At 29.3% G+C, this 23,233-nt stretch overlaps 10 protein-coding genes and 12 non-coding genes across 22 annotated transcripts; 7 read left to right on the forward strand and 15 right to left on the reverse strand. All coding sequences in view use genetic code 4, as the record gives it.

Moving 5' to 3' along the window:
• Nucleotides 1–273: 273 nt before the first annotated feature.
• Nucleotides 274–345, reverse strand: A1Q1_t309. The gene has a single exon. It is a non-coding gene; the product is annotated as a tRNA-Met (tRNA).
• Nucleotides 346–641: 296 nt separating this feature from the next.
• A1Q1_t308 lies at nucleotides 642–712 on the reverse strand. The gene has a single exon. It is a non-coding gene; the product is annotated as a tRNA-His (tRNA).
• A 155-nt stretch (nucleotides 713–867) lies between these two features.
• Nucleotides 868–939, reverse strand: A1Q1_t307. Its single transcript has one exon. It is a non-coding gene; the product is annotated as a tRNA-Phe (tRNA).
• Nucleotides 940–984: 45 nt separating this feature from the next.
• A1Q1_t306 lies at nucleotides 985–1,055 on the reverse strand. The gene has a single exon. It is a non-coding gene; the product is annotated as a tRNA-Ala (tRNA).
• Nucleotides 1,056–2,988: 1,933 nt separating this feature from the next.
• Nucleotides 2,989–4,404, reverse strand: A1Q1_00001 (NADH dehydrogenase subunit 4). The gene has a single exon. It carries the CDS (start codon nucleotides 4,402–4,404, stop codon nucleotides 2,989–2,991), a length of 1,416 nt encoding a protein of 471 aa, XP_014184495.1.
• A 504-nt stretch (nucleotides 4,405–4,908) lies between these two features.
• Nucleotides 4,909–5,022, reverse strand: A1Q1_00002 (hypothetical protein). Its single transcript has one exon. It carries the CDS (start codon nucleotides 5,020–5,022, stop codon nucleotides 4,909–4,911), a length of 114 nt encoding a protein of 37 aa, XP_014184496.1.
• Nucleotides 5,023–5,920: 898 nt separating this feature from the next.
• A1Q1_t296 lies at nucleotides 5,921–5,992 on the forward strand. Its single transcript has one exon. It is a non-coding gene; the product is annotated as a tRNA-Val (tRNA).
• An 18-nt stretch (nucleotides 5,993–6,010) lies between these two features.
• Nucleotides 6,011–6,082, reverse strand: A1Q1_t305. Its single transcript has one exon. It is a non-coding gene; the product is annotated as a tRNA-Val (tRNA).
• Nucleotides 6,083–6,214: 132 nt separating this feature from the next.
• On the reverse strand, nucleotides 6,215–6,285 carry A1Q1_t304. The gene has a single exon. It is a non-coding gene; the product is annotated as a tRNA-Trp (tRNA).
• A 379-nt stretch (nucleotides 6,286–6,664) lies between these two features.
• Nucleotides 6,665–7,648, forward strand: A1Q1_00003 (Bi3p). Its single transcript has one exon. The coding sequence runs from the start codon at nucleotides 6,665–6,667 to the stop codon at nucleotides 7,646–7,648; it is 984 nt and encodes a 327-aa protein (XP_014184497.1).
• A 301-nt stretch (nucleotides 7,649–7,949) lies between these two features.
• A1Q1_00004 (hypothetical protein) lies at nucleotides 7,950–8,075 on the forward strand. Its single transcript has one exon. The coding sequence runs from the start codon at nucleotides 7,950–7,952 to the stop codon at nucleotides 8,073–8,075; it is 126 nt and encodes a 41-aa protein (XP_014184498.1).
• A1Q1_00005 (cob) lies at nucleotides 8,047–8,613 on the forward strand. The gene has a single exon. It carries the CDS (start codon nucleotides 8,047–8,049, stop codon nucleotides 8,611–8,613), a length of 567 nt encoding a protein of 188 aa, XP_014184499.1.
• Nucleotides 8,614–9,042: 429 nt separating this feature from the next.
• A1Q1_00006 (ribosomal protein S3) lies at nucleotides 9,043–9,807 on the reverse strand. Its single transcript has one exon. The coding sequence runs from the start codon at nucleotides 9,805–9,807 to the stop codon at nucleotides 9,043–9,045; it is 765 nt and encodes a 254-aa protein (XP_014184500.1).
• A 1,059-nt stretch (nucleotides 9,808–10,866) lies between these two features.
• A1Q1_00007 (NADH dehydrogenase subunit 1) lies at nucleotides 10,867–11,859 on the reverse strand. The gene has a single exon. The coding sequence runs from the start codon at nucleotides 11,857–11,859 to the stop codon at nucleotides 10,867–10,869; it is 993 nt and encodes a 330-aa protein (XP_014184501.1).
• Nucleotides 11,860–12,062: 203 nt separating this feature from the next.
• A1Q1_00008 (hypothetical protein) lies at nucleotides 12,063–12,191 on the forward strand. Its single transcript has one exon. The coding sequence runs from the start codon at nucleotides 12,063–12,065 to the stop codon at nucleotides 12,189–12,191; it is 129 nt and encodes a 42-aa protein (XP_014184502.1).
• Nucleotides 12,192–12,481: 290 nt separating this feature from the next.
• Nucleotides 12,482–13,207, reverse strand: A1Q1_00009 (cytochrome c oxidase subunit I). Its single transcript has one exon. It carries the CDS (start codon nucleotides 13,205–13,207, stop codon nucleotides 12,482–12,484), a length of 726 nt encoding a protein of 241 aa, XP_014184503.1.
• A 1,145-nt stretch (nucleotides 13,208–14,352) lies between these two features.
• Nucleotides 14,353–14,424, reverse strand: A1Q1_t303. Its single transcript has one exon. It is a non-coding gene; the product is annotated as a tRNA-Val (tRNA).
• Nucleotides 14,425–14,556: 132 nt separating this feature from the next.
• Nucleotides 14,557–14,627, reverse strand: A1Q1_t302. The gene has a single exon. It is a non-coding gene; the product is annotated as a tRNA-Trp (tRNA).
• A 266-nt stretch (nucleotides 14,628–14,893) lies between these two features.
• A1Q1_00010 (hypothetical protein) lies at nucleotides 14,894–16,360 on the reverse strand. The gene has a single exon. It carries the CDS (start codon nucleotides 16,358–16,360, stop codon nucleotides 14,894–14,896), a length of 1,467 nt encoding a protein of 488 aa, XP_014184504.1.
• A 2,024-nt stretch (nucleotides 16,361–18,384) lies between these two features.
• On the reverse strand, nucleotides 18,385–18,456 carry A1Q1_t301. Its single transcript has one exon. It is a non-coding gene; the product is annotated as a tRNA-Gly (tRNA).
• Nucleotides 18,457–18,470: 14 nt separating this feature from the next.
• Nucleotides 18,471–18,542, forward strand: A1Q1_t297. The gene has a single exon. It is a non-coding gene; the product is annotated as a tRNA-Gly (tRNA).
• Nucleotides 18,543–23,069: 4,527 nt separating this feature from the next.
• Nucleotides 23,070–23,140, forward strand: A1Q1_t298. Its single transcript has one exon. It is a non-coding gene; the product is annotated as a tRNA-Trp (tRNA).
• The last annotated feature ends 93 nt before the right edge of the window (nucleotides 23,141–23,233 follow it).

The raw sequence follows: 23,233 nt of genomic DNA on the forward strand, positions 1-23,233 counted from the left end.
AATTATCTTAATTAATATATCTATAATAATATATAAACATACGCAATATTTTATATTGTGAATCCTAATATAAATATTTTAATATAATTTAAAAACTGTACATGTAAGTTCTATAAAGGAATTCCTATAAGTAAATACTATGCTATTTATGGCATAAATGGAAGTTCAAATCTTTCATCCTTGATATTTTACAACTTTAAATATATAAATATTTTACTTAGTTTATAAAGGATAACAAGCGTTTTATATTATATCTTTTTAATGATGAATAATAAATATTATACAGTTTTAATTAAAATATTTTAATTATTAAATATTATAACATCTGTAAATAATCAGACTCTAAGTATTAATAACATTTGATATTTATTCAAAAATTATTATAAAATTTTTTTATATAGTAAAACTCATTACACAGGTACCATATGGATAATTATAACAATAATTATGACATTATCATTATCATTATTTATTATTGGAATTTTAGGTTTTATTCTTAACCGAAAAAACATTATTCTAATGATTATTTCTATCGAAATGATGTTATTAGCTGTAACATTATTAGTTCTAGTTAGTTCATATCAATTTGATGACATTATCGGACAAACTTATTCTGTTTATATTATTGCTATTGCCGGAGCTGAAAGTGCTATTGGTTTAGGTATTCTGGTAGCTTACTACCGATTACGAGGAAATATTTCACTTCGAACATAATATAAATGTATCTTTCAATTCTTGCTTTACCATTATTAGGATCAGCTACAGCTGGTCTATTAGGACGAAAAATTGGAGTAACAGGGGCACATATTATTACTACTGGATGTTTAATGGCTAGTGCTGTATTAGCATTAGTTGCATTCTATGAAGTAGGATTTTGTGGTTCACCTGTAACAATTAATTTATTTAGTTGGATTGATTCAGAATTCTTATTAGTAAATTGGGGATTCTTATTTGATTCATTAACAGTTTCTATGCTATTACCTGTTTTAGTTGTATCATCATTAGTTCATCTATATTCTGTATCATATATGGCAGACGATCCTCATAACCAACGATTCTTCTCATATCTATCTATGTTCACATTTTTTATGCTAGTATTAGTAAGAGGAGATAACTACTTAATCTTATTCGTAGGTTGGGAAGGTATTGGTATTTCATCATACCTATTAATTAATTTCTGGTATACTCGAATTCAAGCTAATAAATCAGCTATCAAAGCATTAACAGTTAACCGAGTTGGTGACATGTTCCTATCTATTGGATTCTTTGCAATTCTTTGGGTTTTCGGAAATGTTGATTATGCTACAGTATTCAGTATTTCACCTTTAATTAATGAAACAGCTATTACTATTATTGGATTATTATTATTAATTGGAGCTATGGCTAAATCAGCTCAATTTGGATTACACACATGGTTACCTGATAGAATGGAGGGACCTACTCCGGTTTCTGCTCTAATTCACGCTGCTACTCTTGTAACAGCGGGAGTATACCTAATGTTACGATCATCACCTATTATTGAATATGGGCCAACTGTATTAATTGTAATTACATGGGTTGGAGCATTAACAGCTTTCTTCGCAGCAACAACAGGTATGTTACAAAATGATATGAAACGAATTATTAGATTCTCAACTTGTTCACAAATGGGATATCTATTCATGGCAGTAGGACTGTCACAATATAATGCAGCATTATTCCATTTAGTAAATCATGCTTTCTTCAAAGCCTTATTATTCTTAGCAGCTGGTGCTGTTATCCATGGAATGGCTGACCAACAAGATCTACGACGATTAGGAGGATTAGTAAATTTCTTACCTTTAAGTTATACAGCTATTTTAATTGGATCACTTTCATTAATGGCTTTCCCATTCTTAACAGGATTCTATTCTAAAGATCTAATCTTAGAATTAGCTGCAGGACAATATGAAGTTTCTGGTAATATTGCTTATTGGTTAGGTACATTATCTGCTAGATTAACAGCTTTCTATAGTACTCGATTAATTTCATTAGCATTCTTTACTGTACCAAATGGACCAAAAGTAGATTATGAACATGCACATGATGCACCATTTATTATTATTATTCCATTAGTAATTCTATCTATTTTATCTATTGTTTTTGGTTATGTAGCTAAAGATGCTTTTGTGGGAATGGGTACAGATTTCTTATCAACAGCATTATTCCAACATCCAAATCATATTTCATTAGTTGAAGCAGAATTTGGTATTAGTACTTTCATTAAATTATTACCTATGGTATTAACATTTGGAGGAGCAGGTTTAGCTTTCTTTATGTATCATTATACACCAATGTTCCTGATCCATTTAACAGATAGTCAATTAGGGCAAGCAATTTATGGGTTCTTTAACGGAAAATGGTTAGTAGATAATGTATACAATAAATACTTTATCAGTGGAGGTCTAAAAGCCGGATATATTATTTCAAAATTCATTGATCGAGGTATCTTAGAATTAGCAGGTCCTTACGGATTAAGTAATAGTTTAACAAACAGAGGTAAAAATATTGCAAGTTATGATACAGGTATTATTACTAGTTATGCTCTATATATTATCCTTGGATTAATCACATTAGTATTCTTCTTATTCGCACCAGTTCTATTAGGAGGATCATTAGAATCAGTATTAGGAGGAGATATGGGATTAGTTTTAGTTTACTTAAGTGCCTTAGTATTATTACCTACAGTAATGTCACGATCATCAAAATAAATAATCCCCAAAATCTAGATAGACAACATATTTAATGTGTTGTGAGGAATTAACATTATATAATACCAATTATTTAATATTATGTATTATATATAACCATATTTTTAGGGCACCTGTGGGATTTGAACACCACACTTTGAGATCATGAGCCTTACGTGCTAACCTGTTACACTAAAGTGCCTTATATGTAAATATGTTTTTAACATATACTTCTTATAATTTATAATAATTTATTAAATTTTAAATATTAGGGGGATATTTATAATGTATATAATAAATCTGTTACTGCCATATGTAAATCGTTAAGAATAACATTTGGACAGATACCTAGTACGAAGGCAGGTAATAATAAAGCAAATAATACCATAAATTCTCGTCGTGACACATCATTTAATTTAGGTAAATATTGTGAATATGATCCGAATCTAATTCGATTGAATAAGAAAATACTATAAGATGCTGATAATACAATACCTGTGGCTCCTAATAAACCAATTACAGGGTTTTTTTGGAAAGTTCCAGCTAATGACATGAATTCTCCCGCCCAATTTAAACTTAAAGGAATACCCATGTTTGCAATTGTAGCTAAGAAGAATAATAATCTGAAAACAGGCATGTAAATAACAGTACCTCGATAGTATCGAATAACTCGAGTATGTCTTTGATCATAAAGAACTCCTCCAACAAGAGTGAATAATGCAGGAGAGATGAATCCGTGAGCAATTGATAATAAAAGGGCCCCTTCAATACCTACAATAGTATTTGAGAATAATCCTAGTACAACAATAGCCATGTGGCTAATAGATGAATAAGCTACTAATGCTTTGAAATCTGATTGTCGTAATGTAGCTAATGATGAATAAATTAAACTTACTACAGCAATAGTTTGAACTAATGGAGAGAAGAAGTTTGTAGCATCTGGCATAAAATTAATTAATACTCGTAGATAACCATACACTGCTAATTTTAAGAAAACAGAGGCTAGTAAGATAGATCCTCTAAGAGGTGCTTCTGCGTGAGCTCGAGGTAACCACATATGTAAAGGTCTTAATGGTGTTTTAATGGCAAATGATAAGAAAAATGCTAACCATAAGATTTTTTGACTATCTAAGCTAATATTAGATAATGAAATTAGTGTAAAATCAGTACTTCCAACGTTATAGTAAATTACTAAAATAGCTAGAAGCATAAATAGTGAACCTGCTAATGTATATAGGAATAATAAGAAAGATGCCCGAATTCGAGTAATTGAACCACCCCAAATACCTACTACTAAGAACATAGGGATTAATACTGATTCGAAGAAAATATAGAATAACATTAAATCTAATACTACGAATACACCAATTAATAGTGTTTCCATTAATAAGAATGCAATGAAATAATATTTATATCCAAATTTTAAGTTATCCCAATTTGCCACTAAACAAATAGGTGTGATAAATGTTGTAAGAAGTACAAAATATAGACTAATACCATCTAATCCAATATGGAAATGACAGAAGTTTAATGTATTAAATTCTTGTACAAATTGGTAACCTAATGCACTTGAATCAAATTCACCCCAAAGGATAATAGATAATAAGAAATTAATTAAGGCTCTAATTAAAGATACTTGTTTAATTAATGTTAAATTTTTTTCTTCGTTCATAGGAAGAACTCTTAAAATTCCCATTAAAGGAATAAGTAATAATGCTGTTAACATGATAAAATATTGTTATAAATTTGTTTGCCTTTAAATAAAAATTTTAAAAATTTTTTATTATATTAAACGAGTAATGGGATATATACCATTATCTCTTGTATATCTACTATTGTAAAAAGACTTTAATATTAGAGTTTATATATAATATATTTTTATAAGAAATATATCTTACATTTCTTATATAACAATAATATATTTAACATTTTATTAATGATCAGATTGTATCTAGAATAGACAAATAATTTATTAAATAATTTAATATATAATTATATTGTATATTTAATAGAAGATAAGATAGCTTATAGTATAAATATACAGTACACATTAAAATTAATGGGGTAGAAGTTAAAATCTTCTTAAGCTTATTTACGATGGTATCGTATTATTATATATACTCTAAAAATATTTAACTTTGTTAAATATAATATTTAAATTATATAATTTAGAATAATACTCTATTATATAATTTGTAAATTATATAAAGAGAATATCTATATAATAGATATAAAGATATGTATATTTATACATATTTATATAAATAATCATAATTATGCGATTTTTAAAATCTAATAAATTAAGAAGTATCATTAATAGTTATATTGTTGATTCACCACAACCATCTAACATTAGTTATATGTGGAACTTCGGTTCATTATTAGCTACATGTTTAGGTATTCAAATTGTAACAGGAGTAATTTTAGCTATGCACTACACACCTAATGTAGATTTAGCTTTCATTAGTGTAGAACATATTATGCGAGATGTTAACTATGGATGGATGATTCGATACTTACATGCTAACACTGCATCTTTCTTCTTCATTTTCGTTTACTTACACATTGGACGAGGTATGTATTATGGGTCATATAAATCACCACGAATCTTACCATGGTCAATTGGAGTAATTATTTTAGTATTAATGATGGGAACAGCTTTCCTAGGTTATCTTTATTATAGCCTAAAATGGTTAGAAATTACAAATAATACATCTTTAATTATGTCATCTATTTTTTTACCATTTACACCTTCTTTAAAGTTACAAAATATTTTAGCTAAAAATAAAATGTCGCCTGTTGGAAGATGGGAGAATTTAGATCTTCCTGGATCCAAAAAAAGAGTACAGACAGCTGTCAAAGATATTGGCGGTATTTATGCTATTATTAATCTTGTGACTGGAGATATGTACATTGGTAGTGCTGTAACAGGCCGAATAGGAAATCGTTTCCATAAACATTTATATGGAGGGACAGGAAGTATTATTACTTATGCTGCTGTCTTAAAATACGGTTTATCGAACTTTGCATTTGTCGTATTAGAATTTACTGAAGAACATCCTAATGATAGAATGAATAATAATCTTCTTATGCGAGAAGATTATTACTTATCTACTTTAAAACCTATTTATAATATTGCTCCTAAAGCAGGTAATACTTTAGGTGTAAAACACAGTAACGAAACTAAGGCAAAAATGAAAATTAACTATTCATCTGAACGACGTGAAGCTATTCGAGCCCTTAATCGAGGTAAATCATTGTCTTCAGTCACAGTAGAAAAAATGCGACAATCTGCTTTAAACCGGTCACTTATGTCACAAGAAACTCGAGATAAAATTTCATTAAAAATAGGGAAATTTTATTTAATCAATCGTGTAGACAATACAGATTTTCTATCACCAGAAGATTTAATGGTTCAATCATTAGAACTTCATACAATAAAAAATGTTAGAAATTTCTTAAACTGTGATGAAAAAACAGTATCACGAGCTTTAAAAAAAGACGGTATTATTAAAAAAATTTGGCAAATTAAAGTAAAAGATTAATTTCTATACTATAGTCCTACATAATTCCTCTATTTGTTTATTAACAACTAAGAATCTATATAGAAAAAGAGGTGTAGAATACCCTTATAGGGGTATTGAAGAAAGATTTCATAAATTATCTTTCTTTGGCGATACAAGTGAAAACGGTTAAAAGAATTAATCAGGTTCTCAGACCGTCGGTTATATATATAATCGCTACAGACTGGATCACTTGTAGGTACCTGTGATGGTGCTTAATGTACAGTCGAACTTCTAGATATTTATATATCTTCAAGGCCTAAGAAGATGTTTACCTTGAAATAATAAATTTTGGGATAGGTAAATTGATTAGGTACAACTATTTAAGAGTACTGATTAATCTGGAAGATTATATCTTAAATAGAGAAGTTGTATGTATTACCTTACGGGCAAATGTCATTATGGGGAGCAACTGTAATTACTAATATGTTATCAGCTATCCCATGGATCGGACAAGATTTTGTACAATTAACAATCCTTTTACTTGTCCAATCTTTATTCATTTATCTAATTAATTATAAAAACCCTATTGAAAGTTTACCAACTATTGGTAAAGTAAATACTAAAGCTTTACGAGGTCAAAAAGCTCGAGAAGAAAATGATAAATTAACCTTTAAAAAAATTACATCTAGCTTTATAGCTATGTTTAGAGGAGTAGTAGATGGCGACGGTTATATTAAATTAACTAAAACAATAAAAGGTTTTATTTCTATAGAATTAGTAATTTCATTAGATATTCGAGATAAGAAATTATTAGAATATTTAAAATCTGTATTAGAAGTTGGTCGTATCTATTACCATAAAAACACTGTAAAATATATTATTGGTCGTGTAGATTTACAAGAAGTAGTTTTTCCCTTATTATTACATTACAATATTCAATTTTTAACAGATACTCGCCGAGAGCAATTTAGACAAGCTTTAAATGTATTAATTAAGAATATTGTATTATTTGAAGATTTAGATAAATTATCTAACACTTTAGTAGGATTAGAATTACCTTCAACACCTGCAGGATACTTAAATCTACCTTATTTTAAAAACTGGGTAGTAGGTTTTACAATGACTGAAGGTTCATTTTCTATTAAAGCATCAGGTGAGCTATTTTTCAATTTAACTCAACGATCACATGATGTTCTATTTGAAGCTCTTAAATTATTATTTAATACTACCCGAAAGATTGACAATAGTTATAGAGGTTATTCAAAACTATCTTTATCATCTGTTAAAGATCTAAGAAATGTAGTTAACTTTTTCTCATATTCAGATTTACATCCATTAGTAGGGTATAAAAAACTTCAATATGATAAATGGTTAGAGACAATGAGAGGTTTACCTCGGTTTAAAAATGTAAAATTACCAGAGAATGACAAATAAAAAGGAAACGAGTTGCTTATTAAGGAAACTTAATATGTAAAATTGGGTGAAATGCAAGAAACTCTTATGTGTAGTAATATAATCCCCTTAACATAAGACAATTTGCAGCTAAGCTTAAATCAGTGTTTTATCGATTTAAGAAAGTTCAACGACTAATCGGTGAGTAACACTAACAATAATCCGGACACGAGCGCCCAACACCTAAGATTCTTAAAAAAGGATTATGGTGATGACATAGTCTAATCCTGTCAGTAATGGCAGGCTAATTCATTTAAAGGATGAATTAATAATTTATTGTCGTTTGGGGAGGTTTCTCAGTAAACAACGCAACTCTAAACCGATTCTTCTCACTTCACTATCTATTACCATTCATTTTAGCTGCTTTAGCTATCTTACACATGATGACATTACACGTAAACGGAAGTAGTAACCCATTAGGAGTAAGTTCAAACGTTGACCGAGTGCCAATGCATCCATATTACATGTTCAAAGATCTTATTACTATTTTCTTATTCTTCTTAGTATTAGCTATTATTGTATTCTATCTACCTAATGTAATGGGTCACAGTGATAACTATATTCCTGCTAACCCTATGCAAACACCACCATCAATTGTACCTGAATGGTATCTTCTTCCATATTATGCTATTTTACGATCTATTCCAAATAAATTATTAGGAGTTGTAGGTATGTTAGCATCTCTACTTATCTTATTAGCTATGCCAGTATTAGACAGATCTCGAATTCGAGGAGCTCAATTCCGACCTTTAATGAAATTCTCATTCTGGGTATTCGTAACAGATTTCTTCTTCTTAATGTATATTGGATCACAACATGCTGAAGAACCTTTTGTAACTTTAGGATCTATTAGAACAGCTATTTATTTTGGTTGGTTCTTAATCTTAGTACCTGTTATTGCATTCATTGAAAACACATTAAGAGATATTAGAACACGAGAAAACTAGTTATAATAAGATAAGAAAAGGATAAATTATATAAATAATCCCCTTTAATATTATAATATTAAAAGTATAATAAGATATTATAAGCAAAAAAAAAGTTTGAAAAAAAAAAATACAGATGGAATTCCAAATGGTAGGATGTACGCTTTGGGTGCGTGAGGCTGCAGGTTCGATCCCTGCTCATCTGATATATATTATATAATTAAAGTCTCTATAGCTTAATGGTAAAGCAGGATACTGTTAATATCAAGAAGAAAGTTCAATTCTTTCTAGAGACTTTATAAAGTAAAATAATTTATATTATTAACAATGTTAATCTAATATTTAAGATACTATAAATGTATAATATTGTGACTATTCTTATCTTATATTTTAACTTAACTTAACTTAACTTGAACTTTAACTATTAATAATAAAAAGGGTGTTTATTTATTAGGGGATCATTTTATGAGTAATCCAAACTTTTACTGTAACTGCTCCATGTCGACTTTTTATTGTCCATGAACCTAATTCTGTATAAGTTCCATTTTTATCATTAAAATTACCTAATTTTCTTTCTATTACTGTTAATCGTGGTTTAGCTCGCTCAGAATTTAATCGACCAGATGCTCGAATTTTCATACCTAGCATATGCGAAGGTAAATCTAATCTCGTATATTTATTACTAAAATTCTCAAAATTATTTTTTACTACAGGTCTATTTCTGAAAATAGAACCCACAACTTTATTGAATTTGTAATTATTTCTATTGATACCAATATATTTGGCTAAAATTGTTCTATTTAAATAAGGGTAATTTAATTTTACAAATTGTAGTTCTACTTTTCGGTCAAATAATTTTCTTAATGTTCTTCCTAAGTTATTTAGAGTATTTTGATTTAAACTTTGAATTTTTTTTCTTCCATATCGTACTTTTTTGTACCCTTTATCTTCTTCTAATTCTGCTTCAGATTTAGGAATATAATAGAATACGTTAACAATTACTTTATCTCTTGACACAATAAAAGTAGGTTTGCTTGATAAAGCTATAATAGGTGAAAAAAAGTGATCAATAATCTTAGTTCTTAGTTTTTCTGCATTTAATGTATGAATACTACCTTTGTTTAAACTTTTGTTAAAACTATAGTTGTTAGATGACATTAACATATTATTAGTATTATAATAATTATTATTTAATTTATTATTATTATTAAACATTTTTAATTTATTTTATTAAATGAGTAACCATTTTATTTTTATTGTCAAATATATTATTATAACAACAATTAAATACTTCACGTATATTATATACGCTTACCTTTTCCTTTGATATAAGTATATCATTTTAAATCTTTCTTATCTTTACAGGTTGGTAGAAGGCTTTGAACCTTCTTTACTCCATTATGAGCGGAGGGTTTTACCGATTAAACTATACCAACTTTATAGTTATTTAAGATATTTTTAGGCCAAGTATTGTTTATTTATTGATTTGTCAGATTAATATCTATCTATCTTACTTATATTTTTATAAATAGACAATCAAACATAGGTGTTATGATCGAATTTTTTTATTTTTTATGTGTCATTACCACAACTCTAGTTGTATATTATATGTTTTATATGATTTTGGACCTTCCCAATTATTTAGTAATTTACAATAATTAAATATCTTAAACTTATTTATTCTATTATTTAATATATAAACATATATTAAATAAAATATTTTTAAAATCAGGGTAAAACGACAGAATCGAACTGTCCTCTCTTCGACCACAATGAAGCATTTTACCACTAAATTAGTCTTACCTCATTTATATATTAAATACATTTTTTAAGTTAGTTAAATTTTAATATTAATATTATTTCCATAATTTGAAGAGAACAGGACTTGAACCTGTAGTAGGCGTATGCCTGACTGAGTTACAATCAGCTCCCTTACCAATTAGGGGTATCTCTCCTTATGCCTTGAAGAAGACTCGAACTTCTTCCCCAGAAACTTCAGTTCTGTGCTCTACCAGTTGAGCTATCGAGGCATTAATTATTTATTTTTATATACCCAGTTATAATATTTTATACTATGGAGACACAGAGAATCGAACTCTGACAATCATGATGCAAACATGAGATACTACCACTATATTATATCCCCTTATTTAGTTTATATATATATATATAAATATATAAATTCTGGTTATACAATTACTTTTAATAACAAATATAGCATACATTTATTACTTTTAATAATTAAATTTTTCTATGTAAACAGGGGATTTTATATTAAGCAATTCTTGGTACATCAAATGCAATTAAAATTGACGGTACAATTGCCACTAATGCAATAGCCATAGGTAATAAACTACACCACATAAATGTCATTAATTGGTCATATCGTAATCGTGGTAATGTAGCTCGAGTCCATACGAAGAAGAACATAAATAAACAAGTTTTTAATCTTAAGAAAATTCTTTGTAAGTTAATTAATGTATCATTTACAAATAATTCTGGCATATTATATCCACCTAGGAATAGGATTGCACTTAAACTAGACATTAGAACAATACTACAATATTCACCTAGGAAGAAGAATACGAAAATCATTCCTGAATGTTCTGTGAAGAAACCTGCAACTAGTTCAGATTCAGCTTCTGGCAGATCGAAAGGTGTTCGATTTGTTTCTCTAAGAATAGAAATTAAATAAATTACAAAAACAGGTAATAAAGGTAATACATACCATACACCTTGTTGTCTTTCAATAATTCTAGTTAAATTGAATGTACCTCTTAATAGAATAACTGTTAAAATAGCAGAGCTCAGTACCAGTTCATATGAAATCATTTGAGCTGTTGACCGTAATGATCCTAAGAAAGCATATTTAGAGTTTGCAGACCATCCGGCGAATAATACTCCATAAATACCAATAGATGAAATAGCTAATGAATAAAGAATTCCTAATGGGAAATCTGAAATAACTAATCCAGCCCCAAATGGGATAACTGCCCACCCTAAAAGTCTGAAAATTAAAGTGATAATAGGTGCTAAGTAGAATAAACTTACAGTAGCATGTGCAGGTACAACTGTTTCTTTAACTACTAGTTTTAAAGCATCAGCGAATGGTTGTAAAATACCATAAATACCTACTTTGTTTGGACCCACTCGTCGTTGCATAGATCCCATTACTTTTCGTTCAATAATAGTCATGAAAGCTACTGCTAATAATACAGGGACTAACACAATAAGAACAGATAATAGATTCATAATAGTTGTTAACATAAATAAAATAAAAATTGTATATAATCAAAATAATTATATTATTGTAATATTTCTTTCATTAAAATAGTATAAATATATAAACATAAATTATCGATATAATTATTTAACTTCGTTTAATATAATAGTATTATTCATCTATTATATACTATGAAGTATTGGGTAGTTTATTTATAAAATATAAGTTTACCTTTGTATATACACGATTGTTTAAATTTAACTTTATTAAAGGGGATTATTTAAAAATGAATAGAACTATTTTGCTATTTATATATATAATAATATATTATAATTTAGTGATATATACTCGTGTAATAAATAATTGTACAAAGTAAGGTAAGATATAAACTGACATTACATATGTAATTAAAAATAATGCTAATAAAGCAAAAGTAATTTGATTTACGAAGTAAAAAGGTAATAATTGTGGCATATTTTATTTTTTTTTGGTTATATTTAAAAATAACTAATCTAAGAATTCCTGTTAATAAGGAAAATTTTATATTTATATCAATATAATTTGATATATATTAGATTATAAATAGTGTTTTTATAATCTAAAATAAGCTTTAATTAATATCACATAAAGATAATCTAATTAAGTTATATATTTAATAAACATTAATTAAGATTGTACAGGTAACATATTGAAAGCGTGGTAAGGTGTTGGACTTGGTAATTGCCATTCTAATGTTGTAGTTGTTTGTGCTTCGTTTTCGAATACAGGAGTACTCATGAAGAAAGCAGGAATTCCCCATGGGTTTCCAACAGCAATAGGTTGGTTAACAAACATGTCGTAAATTGTATATAGGAATAATCCCATTGAAACTACAGAAATTAATGATCCAATTGAACTTACATAGTTCCATCCTTCGAAAGCATCAGGGTAGTCAGGGATTCGTCGAGGCATTCCTCTAAGTCCTAAGAAATGTTGTGGCATGAATGTTGTGTTTACTCCAATGAATAATGACCAGAATTGGATTTGAGCTAATGTTTCTGAGTACATTCGTCCAAAGATTTTTGGAGCCCAATAATAGAATCCAGCGAATAATGAGAAAACAGCTCCCATTGAAAGTACATAGTGGAAGTGAGCTACTACATAGTATGTATCATGCATTGCAACGTCCATTGAAGCATTTGCTAATACTACTCCTGTTAATCCACCAATTGTGAATAAGAATACGAATCCTAAGGCGAATAACATAGGTGCTGTGTATCGAACTGATCCACCGTAACATGTTCTTAACCATGAGAATACTTTAATTCCTGTAGGAACTGCAATAATCATTGTAGCTGCTGTGAAATAAGCTCGAGTATCTACGTCAAGTCCAACTGCATACATGTGGTGCATGTAAAATATAAATATAAATACTAGTAATTATATTAAAATATAATTGTATTTATGCTCTTCTCACGAAGAGGATCGGACTATATCTTCATCTTTCAAGTTATTCAATTTTTGATGAACCTGTTTTAATTGTTTCTCTATTATTTAAATTAATCTCTTTCGAAATTAATTTAATTTTACTTAATCCTTTTGAATCTAAATGTTCCTTATTTAGTCTTATTGTATAAATTTCATTCCATTTAATAAATGAAATAGCTTTTTTAGTTCGTAAAGGATGAATTAAAAAATAATCACGTACATTAACTAATCCTTTGAAAGAATCAATAGTTAATCGATATACTTGATTAGTTCCACTTCGTAAAGAAACTTTACCAAAACCGAATAAGTTTTTAATATATTCTAAAGTAATTTGAGCATTTTTTTGATCTAGTAAAAATCGTAGAGATACTCGATATCCTGTTACAGTATTAAGACGAGAAGTAATATTTACATTAAAACATCCTTCTGCATCTGTGAATCCACTTAACCATCTATCGTTTAATGTAGGTAAAACAGGTGTAACGACAAATTTAGATGTGAATCCTAAAACTTTAAACCATTCATTTAATTGATTAATTCGGTGATTTAACACTAAATTACCATTAAATAACAAAGCAAGAGTTTTAATATTTCTTAAATCAGAAACAATATATCGATAATAACCACCAGAAGAAGTAGGATAATATTTTACAATACCAAATCTTAATACCTTTTTAATATGATAAAGGATTCTTCCCTCTTTTTGTGTTAATACAAATTGAGGTCGATTTTTATAACATAAAATAGCACCATCACCTTCTCTGAAACCAATAAACCAGATTAACCAATTATAATCTGGTACAGGTAAATTATAAAAATTTTTATAATGATCAATAAATTTAATTAAATTGAAAGATGTATTGCGTTTAGTCTCTGAGGATCTCGTTAAACTTCTATTAGAAGAAGTATACCGATTCCCTGCTGATTGAGTATAACTAATTAGATTTTTACTGTTAAAAGTACCAATTAGCGTTAAACTGTTCCAGCATACAGCAATATTTATTACCCTTACTTCACAATAAGGGAGAGCCACCACTTTATAAATGTTCAAGTAGAAACTCCATACAATGAAACCTAAAATACCAATAGATGCAATAGCATATACCATTCCTAAGTAACCGAATACTGGTTTTCCTGAGAAAGCTGAAATAACTTGTGAAATCATACCGAATCCTGGAATAATAATTAAGTAAACTTCAGGGTGACCGAAGAACCAGAATAGATGTTCGTATAATACAGGATCACCTCCTCCAGCTGGGTCGAAGAATGATGTATTGAAGTTTCGATCAGTTAAAATCATTGTAATAGCTCCTGCTAATACAGGTAGAGCCATAATAATAATAATAGCTTGGAATAACATAGCCCATACGAATAGAGGCATTTTATGTAATGTCATTCCAGGTGCTCGCATGTTTAAAATAGTTGTAATAATATTAATTGAACCTAACATTGAAGACATTCCTGATAAGTGAAGTGAGAAAATAGCTAAATCAACTGATCCTCCTGAGTGTGATTGGATACCTGATAATGGCATATATCAAAATTTTGTTTAAGCAAATTGTTTTTTTACTTTAACGCTGTACTCTCGTACAGGATCGGACTATACCTTCATTATTTAGTGGAATTAGCTTTTTGAAAATTTTTATCTAATCGAATAGATCGAATATTCCGCATTTGTTCTTGAATTTTTCTTAAATACTCATATCGTTCAGGTGCACTATATTTTTCTCCTTTTTTAAAGGATCGTGACCAGATACGGAATTCTAAAGATTTCATACCTTTAATTGTATTATTGTAATAATCAATAATATTTGCAATATTAGAAGATTTTGAAGTTTCTACTGCAAAATAAGTTTTATGTTGATTTAAAGGAATATTTAAAATATAACTAATTGCTTGTAATACAATTAAATCTAGTTTTTGAGTAATAACAAAATAATGTACATAACGATTTCCACCTTTTTTCCCAATGAAAAAACTACCTTCAGCTTCTGTGAAACCAATTAACCATGGTTTTGACATAACTAAAGAAGCTCTATCTTTAGATGAAACAATATTATTAATAATTGACCATCTAGGTGAAATATAGTTATTTGGAATATTCTTATTTCTTTTTAGATTTTGAAGTTTAACATCCTTTTCTTTAGAAGTTAAATTTTTATCATATAAAATTAAAGCTGCTTGCTTGAATAGATCATAGTTATAATACTTACTTGTTAATAGAGGATATTTATCAAAAATAGGAATTAAATGTAGAATAATATGTTCCACATTTCGTAATCGATATCTAGCAGTTCTCCCGTTTTTAGGTACATAAACAGTTCCTACACCTAACATTGATTTAATATAATGTAATAAACGTAGATTATATGAACTTTGTCCTACTTTAAATTCTAAAGTCCATTTACCGTTAGTTCCTGTAAATGTAAAACTACCATCTCCATCAACAATACCTACTAACCATTGTTCAAACCAACTTTTATCCTTAAATAATGTTCCACATTTAGTCTCTGATGAGCTAGAAGTATGTAAATATTTAGCCCAGGCGGATTGTCCCCGTGTTACTACCATTTTTACTGCGATTAAACTAAAAATCACGAGTAGGTAGCTCCAAGTTGAGGAGTTTCCCGCATCGAGTGGAATTTTTGTCGTGTTAAATCTAGATAAATTTAACATTTCGGACACCATATTGCCGTTTAATGTCCATCCTGTTCCTGCTCCTTGTTCTACGAAAACACTTCCTACTAATAATACTGTAGCCGGAATTAAAATCCAGAATGAAATGTTATTTAATCGAGGGAATCTCATATCAGGTGCTCCAATTAATACAGGAACCATATAGTTACCAAAACCTGCCATTCTAGGTACAACAGCGAATAATAACATAATAAGTCCATGTGCAGTAATAATTACATTGAATAGTTGGTGGTTACCAGCTAAGAATTGACTACCAGGTGCTGATAGTTCTAATCGAATTAGAACAGATAAACCTGTACCTACTAATGCCATAAAAATAGCATAAATAAGGTAAAGTGTTCCAATATCTTTAGCATTTGTAGATAATAGCCATCGTGTCATGCAAAAGATATAAATTTCCTAATGTGTCCTAAGTTATCTGTGACTTAGATTATTATTTAATAATATAGTATTATCTATATTAAAAATTCTAATTTTTTATGTATGTTAAACTTAATTATACTATTAAGTAAATATATAGGGAATGATGGAATCGAACCACCACTACTATAGTGTAAATATAGTGTACTAACCATTATACTAATTCCCCATTATATGATCGCCTTTATATAAAATCTGTAATTGCTTTTATATTTTAATATAAATATAAAAACAGATATACAATTAAAATATAATTGTATATTATATATGAATATATTATCTATTAGTTTTTAAAGAAATACAAGGATGAATGGAATCGAACCACCACAAACAGATTTGGAATCTATTGTACTACCATTATACTACATCCTTATAAATAATATCTACACTAAAAATTATTTTTTTTTAATTTGAATAAAAAATTCTTTAATAAAAAATGTTTGACTATTAATAGCCTTTCATGAATTTATAAAGGTGTCTCTAATTAATAAGTTTTAAAAGAATTAATATATAAATAGAAAGAGCTCATAGGGATTCGAACCCTATACCTCAAATTTGCAATTCAAGTTCAAGAACCACAAGTGAGCTCAATTAATTTAAATTACTTATATAGGGAAATATGGCAGGTGTAATTAAACAGGTAAATTAGTATCACTTAGCTAAGTATTTCTCCGCACTTATACTCGTGACCTATTAAAGAAATAGTCTATTTCTAACCTCATTAGGAAATTATTATAAATAATATTTTCCTATTATAGTCGCCTTTATTGGACTTCAATAGCTTAATATGCTTTCAGCTTTTATCCTAAACGTTTATAGCTACCCAACGGTGCCCGAAATAAGGGTTACCACGAATTAACATGGCGCCTAAGAACAATTGGTACACCATAGAAACGCGGATCTAGGTCCTTTCGTACTGGAGATCCGTTTAAACTTGACTATTTATTGGTGTGGAAGATAGGAACCATACTGACTCACATCGTATTGAACCCAACTCGCGTACCTTTTTAATCTGCGAACAGCAGAACCCTTCTTAGCTTGTGCACCAAGAGGTGAAGGTGAGTCGACATCGAGGTGGCAAACAGCTCTGACAATATGAACTCTCGAGAGCTATTACCCTGTTATCCCTAGCGTAACTTTTATTTCTTGATCGATATTCTTTCCATAAAGAAGCATCGGTTCACTAAGTCCTACTTACGTACCTGTTCGATATATCTATCTCACAGTCTGGCATGCTTATACCTTTGCGTAGTTTATCATATATACATAAAGATTTTGTCTCCAACAGAACTGCTAACATACCTATTAAAGTCCTCCGATACTCTATTGGAGGAAACCGTCCCAGTTAAACTACCAACCTGTCATTATCGTTTTGTTAAAAACCAATAATCTGGCCGCCTATTGTGAGTTTTCCATAATTATCTATCCTTAATAGTCATATATATGTAATTAAGGGTATTCGAATACCTCCGTATTTATCTGTTAATAGTAACGACCAGGCTCATAACGGGGTATAGTAAAGCTGCATAGGGTCTTCCCGTCTACCCACACCTAAACCGCATCTTCACGGCTAATTCAATTTCACTGAGATACTGTACGAGACAGCTGAAGCATCATTACTCTATTCATGCAGGACCGCATTTAACGGCCAAGGAATTTCGCTACTGTTAAAATCCTTATAGTTAAGACTGTCATTGATCAAAGCTTCTCGAAGGACCCCTCAGTCCCTCTAATTATACTTATGACATCGGACAAGATTCGACACCTATACAATGTTTATTACATAGCAGATATCTGTGTTTTTGGTAAACAGTTGTGCCTCACGCTTCCATGATACCCTCTAGAGGTCATCCTTATTATCTAGTGTACGGATGCATTTTGCCGAGTTCCTTATACAGTATTATCTCTCCGCCGTATAATATTCTCTATCTGCGAACTTGTGTTAGTTTAGGGTACGGTAATAGCATAATATTATTTTCCTGGTTCCGTTCTATTATAAACTCATCGATAATAACTATAAAGTTAATACAATTATCTTAGAGGCCGTTTTAAATCTAAGCTGTTTAACATTTCTTAGAAACCCTTTCGCATCCGGCGAGAAGAATTATATCTTCTTTCTACGTTACTCATGTTAGCATATTCTCTTCAGTAATGTCCAAATAATCAAAGACTATTCTTCAACCATACTGAATGCTCCTCTACCCTAATATTATCTAAAAATAATATCGACATAGTTTCGGTAAATAATTTAGACCCGTTAATTTTCGGCGCTAAGTTTCAATAGACTACTAAGTTGTTACACTTTCATTAAAAGATAGCAACTTCCAAGCTAACTTTATAGTTGTATATGAACCAAAACTGCCTTTATTTCACTTAACCATTATTTTGGGACCTTATTCTATGTTCACGGCTGTTTCCGTCTCGACCACCCACCTTATCATGAGTAGTCTGAAATTCTTTTATCGATTCACGTTGATTTCGAGTTTAACACACCAACGGTAAAGTCTTGTCAACCCCCCATGTTGCGCAATTATTCCAAAGAAATAATGCATGGCGATCATTGCTGTACCCGCATAAATCTCATTTAAGAAGTCATACTAAAATATGTTTCGAGGAGTACCAGCTATATCACGGTCAGATTGGCCTTTCACCGACAATCCACAGCTCATTGGATAATACTGCAACATTAACCCATTCGACCTAATCAAGTCTGGCCATGGATAGATCACCGTGTTTCGGGTCTAATAATAGTAACTATACTCTATACTTACACTAAATAATAGCTTTTTACAGACATACTAATAGTGTTATAAATATTATCGCTTTCGCTAGGGTTAATAACCTTGCTACTACTATTAACTCGCTAACCCATTATACAAAAGGTACATTATCACAATTACTAAAGATAATAATCTAAAGAAATAGCTCTAATTGCTTGTATGATTACTAATTCAGATCTTTTTCAACAGTTAACTACTTTCTTATTTTCATCTTTCACTCACGTTACTCTTCACTATCGCTAAACATTTATACTTAGCCTTTGAGGATGGTTCCCCAATATTCAAGCAGATTATCTTCCACTCTAATTGATTTCATTACATTACATTATATACAGGTCTATTACCTTTTTTTGAACACTTTCCAGTTTTTTCTATAATATAATAATAATTAATAGGCTAATCTATTTTCGCTCGCCGCTACTAATAGAGTCTCTGTTGATTTCCTTTCCTACAGTTACTAAGATGTTTCAATTCACTGCGTAAAATATTTTAAAATTTATCCTAGGATCGCTACGTTTTCTCAAGAGCATAGCTTTTGGTTATTTACCTCCTTTAATAAATGTTTGCTAGGCATCCTTAATAATCACTTTAATTAATTACACCTGATTATCCATATTTATCATACTTTTATTAATAATATTAATTATAAGTATAGAAATTATTATTAACTATGTAAACTAATTATACAATCTATATATAACTAATTTATTCAGTAGAAAAACTAAAAATTATAATTTATTATAAGTGATAGAATTATTATGGTAATAATGTTTTGAACATAATAGTTCATAGGTTTTAATAATTTTAATATTATTGAACATATAAAGTTTATATAGTATAAATGAATTTTTTATTTAATAAATGAATATTAACACACTTAAAAAACAATTCCAACCATATCCATATCATATGGTTGAAGTTTCACCATGGCCTCTATTAACATCATTTGCTGTACTTTCAATGATGATTGGAGCTGTATTATACTTTAACAGTATTCAAAATGGAGGAATTCTTTTAACATTAGGTTTCTTATCAACATTCTTTGCATTCGTATTATGGTTCCGAGATATTACAACAGAAGGAACATATTTAGGAGATCATACATTAACAGTACAAAAAGGTTTAACAATGGGAGTAGCTTTATTCATTGTAACAGAAGCATTCTTCTTCCTATCTATTTTCTGGGCTTATTTCCATTCATCATTAGCTCCTACAGTAGAATTAGGATCACATTGGCCTCCTAGAGGTATTGAACCAATGAATCCTTTTGCTATTCCACTATTTAACACATTCTTATTACTTTCAAGTGGTGCAACAGTTACATATGCACACCATGCGTTAATTAGAGGAAACCGAGCAGCTACAATCTTAGGATGTACAATGACATTAGTATTAGCTATTTTATTCACAGCATGTCAAGGATTAGAATATGCTAATGCTACATTCACAATTGCTGATGGAAGATATGGATCATGTTTCTTCTTCGGTACAGGATTCCACGGATTACACGTTATTATCGGAACTATTTTCATCGGAGTAGCATTCTACCGAATTATTAGATATCACTTAACAAATTTCCATCACATCGGGTTTGAAGCAAGTATTCTTTATTGGCATTTCGTTGACGTTGTTTGGTTATTCCTTTATGTATCTATTTACTGGTGGGGTTCATAATTTATCTAAAATCTATTTAATTTTCTAACTTAAATAATAATCCCCATTATTAATGTTAAAATTAAATAAAATTATTATCTTAAACAAACAATTGTTAGTTTATTATTAATAATTGTATATTAATATATAATTATTATTTCTTTATAAGTACTTTATTATGGTTATTTATATATACGTATTTAGTAATAAATCTTTTAATGAGATAATATAGAATCTATAGTCTATATATTTTATAAGTTAAATATCTTAGGCAGTCTTTTTATACGAAATGAAATTTAATTAAAATAAAGATTAATATATTTATATATATATATAGTAAATATTGTATACATCATATATATATAAAAGAAACATATTAATTTGGATTAATAGCCAAGCGGTTTAAGGCGTTGTACTTGAAATACAATAATGTTTAATTACATTCAGAGGTTCGAATCCTCTTTAATCCGTGTAGATTTTAATTAAATTAATAAACAAATAATAGAACAATGTTTATATTAAACATAATATAAAATTATATTATATATAATTGCAACTTTTATATAGTATATGTATACTAATAAGAAAAGGATTTAATTTAGTATTTAATTATGGTACATCCATATAGGTATCTAGGTATTTTAACACATGCAAGTTGAATGATTTTTTAAATCATAGCGTACGGGTCAGTGTGATTGAGAAATAGCCTTGGAGATCATTGAAATAATGAATAATCAAAGGAATAATTTCCGCTCTGAGATTATCTCAATTCCCAGTCAGGTAGTTGGAGAGGTAAAGCGTTACAAGCCGATGACGGGGAATGTTAAATGAGAGTTTTAACGTGACAGTGGAAATGAGAAATTTCTAAAGCATCTACGATGTGCAGCAGTGAAGAAAATTGGTCAATGCGCTAAAGCGTGAACCAGTGACCTAGATTTTTAGTTTTACAAAATGTAAAATAATAATAATTAATTATTAAATGATGATTATAATTAATATAAGTCCTTTCTAATCCCCGTGCCAGCAGAAGCGGCTAAACGGGAAGGGCAACCTATCGGAGATATGAGTAGGTGTAAAGGGTACGTAGCCGGTTCTTAGAGACAGTAGGAACTAGAATTTGATAGAGGTAAACAACAATTATTTAAGGAGCGCTAAAATGCAATCATCTTGAGAGGAGTGTTCAAAGCGAAGGCATGTTACCAGGTACAAATTGACGGTGAGAGTACGAAGGCATGAGAATACAACGGGATTAGATACCCCATTATTTTATGCTGTCAACGATGCAAACCAATTATTAGTAATCTATTACTAGTGATGATTTTAACAAGTTAAGTTTGCCACCTGTAGAGTATAGCGGCATTGCGGAAATACAAATAATTAGACGGCTTTAAAGCAAACGGAGTGGAGCATGTTGTTTAATTCGATTTTACGCGTAAAATCTTACCAGTTTATTCTTGCATTATTATTCCATATTAGTTATGTAAATAACTATAATGAATTTATGAATTAAAAATAAATTCGAGATGGATGTAACAGGTATTGCATGGTTGTCGTCAGTTAGTGCTAGTGAGACGAATGGTTAATTCCTTTTAATTAAAACTAACGCGATCCTTGTTATAAAATGATAAAACTTTATAATATCTGATCATTATTAATAAATGTAAATCTTTATATTTATTAATATAATAATTGCAAATCTATATTATTAAGATCATATCCTAATAATAGCAATTATTTATTTATTTATTTAATATGATGCTCAGATGATGGGTAACACTTGAAAGGGTTATGACAAATCAATATGATCCATATGATCTGGGCTATAGACGTGCTACAAGAATAATAAACAAAATGATGCAAATTCGCGAGAATGAGCTAACCATTAAATATTATTAACCTTCCGGATTGAAGGCTGGAATTCGCCTTTATGAAGTAGGAATTTCGAGTAATCGTGAATTAGAATGTCACGGTGAAGACAAATCTTTAGAGTGTACTAACTGCTCATCACAGGATGAAAGATCTGGTGGGATGAAATTGGGCTAGACAAGTAACTATATCTTAAAGTTTTTTAAAACACTAATTAATATTAGTAATGTTGTAAGTCTGGCAGTGTGATTTCTACGGATTGATTATTTTGAAGTTGAAACAAGGTTGTGCTAAGGGAACTTGGTGCAGATAGTTGAAATGTAATAGTCCCCATATAACGATGAAAATCGGATACTTATTGTTATAATAAGCGAATAAACCTATAAACTTTTAATTATATAAAATGACTAAATTCTTTATTACATCACCATTAGAACAATTCGAAGTAGTGCCTTTTATTAGTGTTAATGCTCCTATTTTAGGACAATTTAATATCTCATTAACTAATTTAGGATTCTACTGTATTGTAGTAGTT

This window comes from Trichosporon asahii, mitochondrion (assembly GCF_000293215.1).
Source record: "Trichosporon asahii var. asahii CBS 2479 mitochondrion, complete sequence, whole genome shotgun sequence".
NCBI lineage: Eukaryota > Fungi > Basidiomycota > Tremellomycetes > Trichosporonales > Trichosporonaceae > Trichosporon > Trichosporon asahii.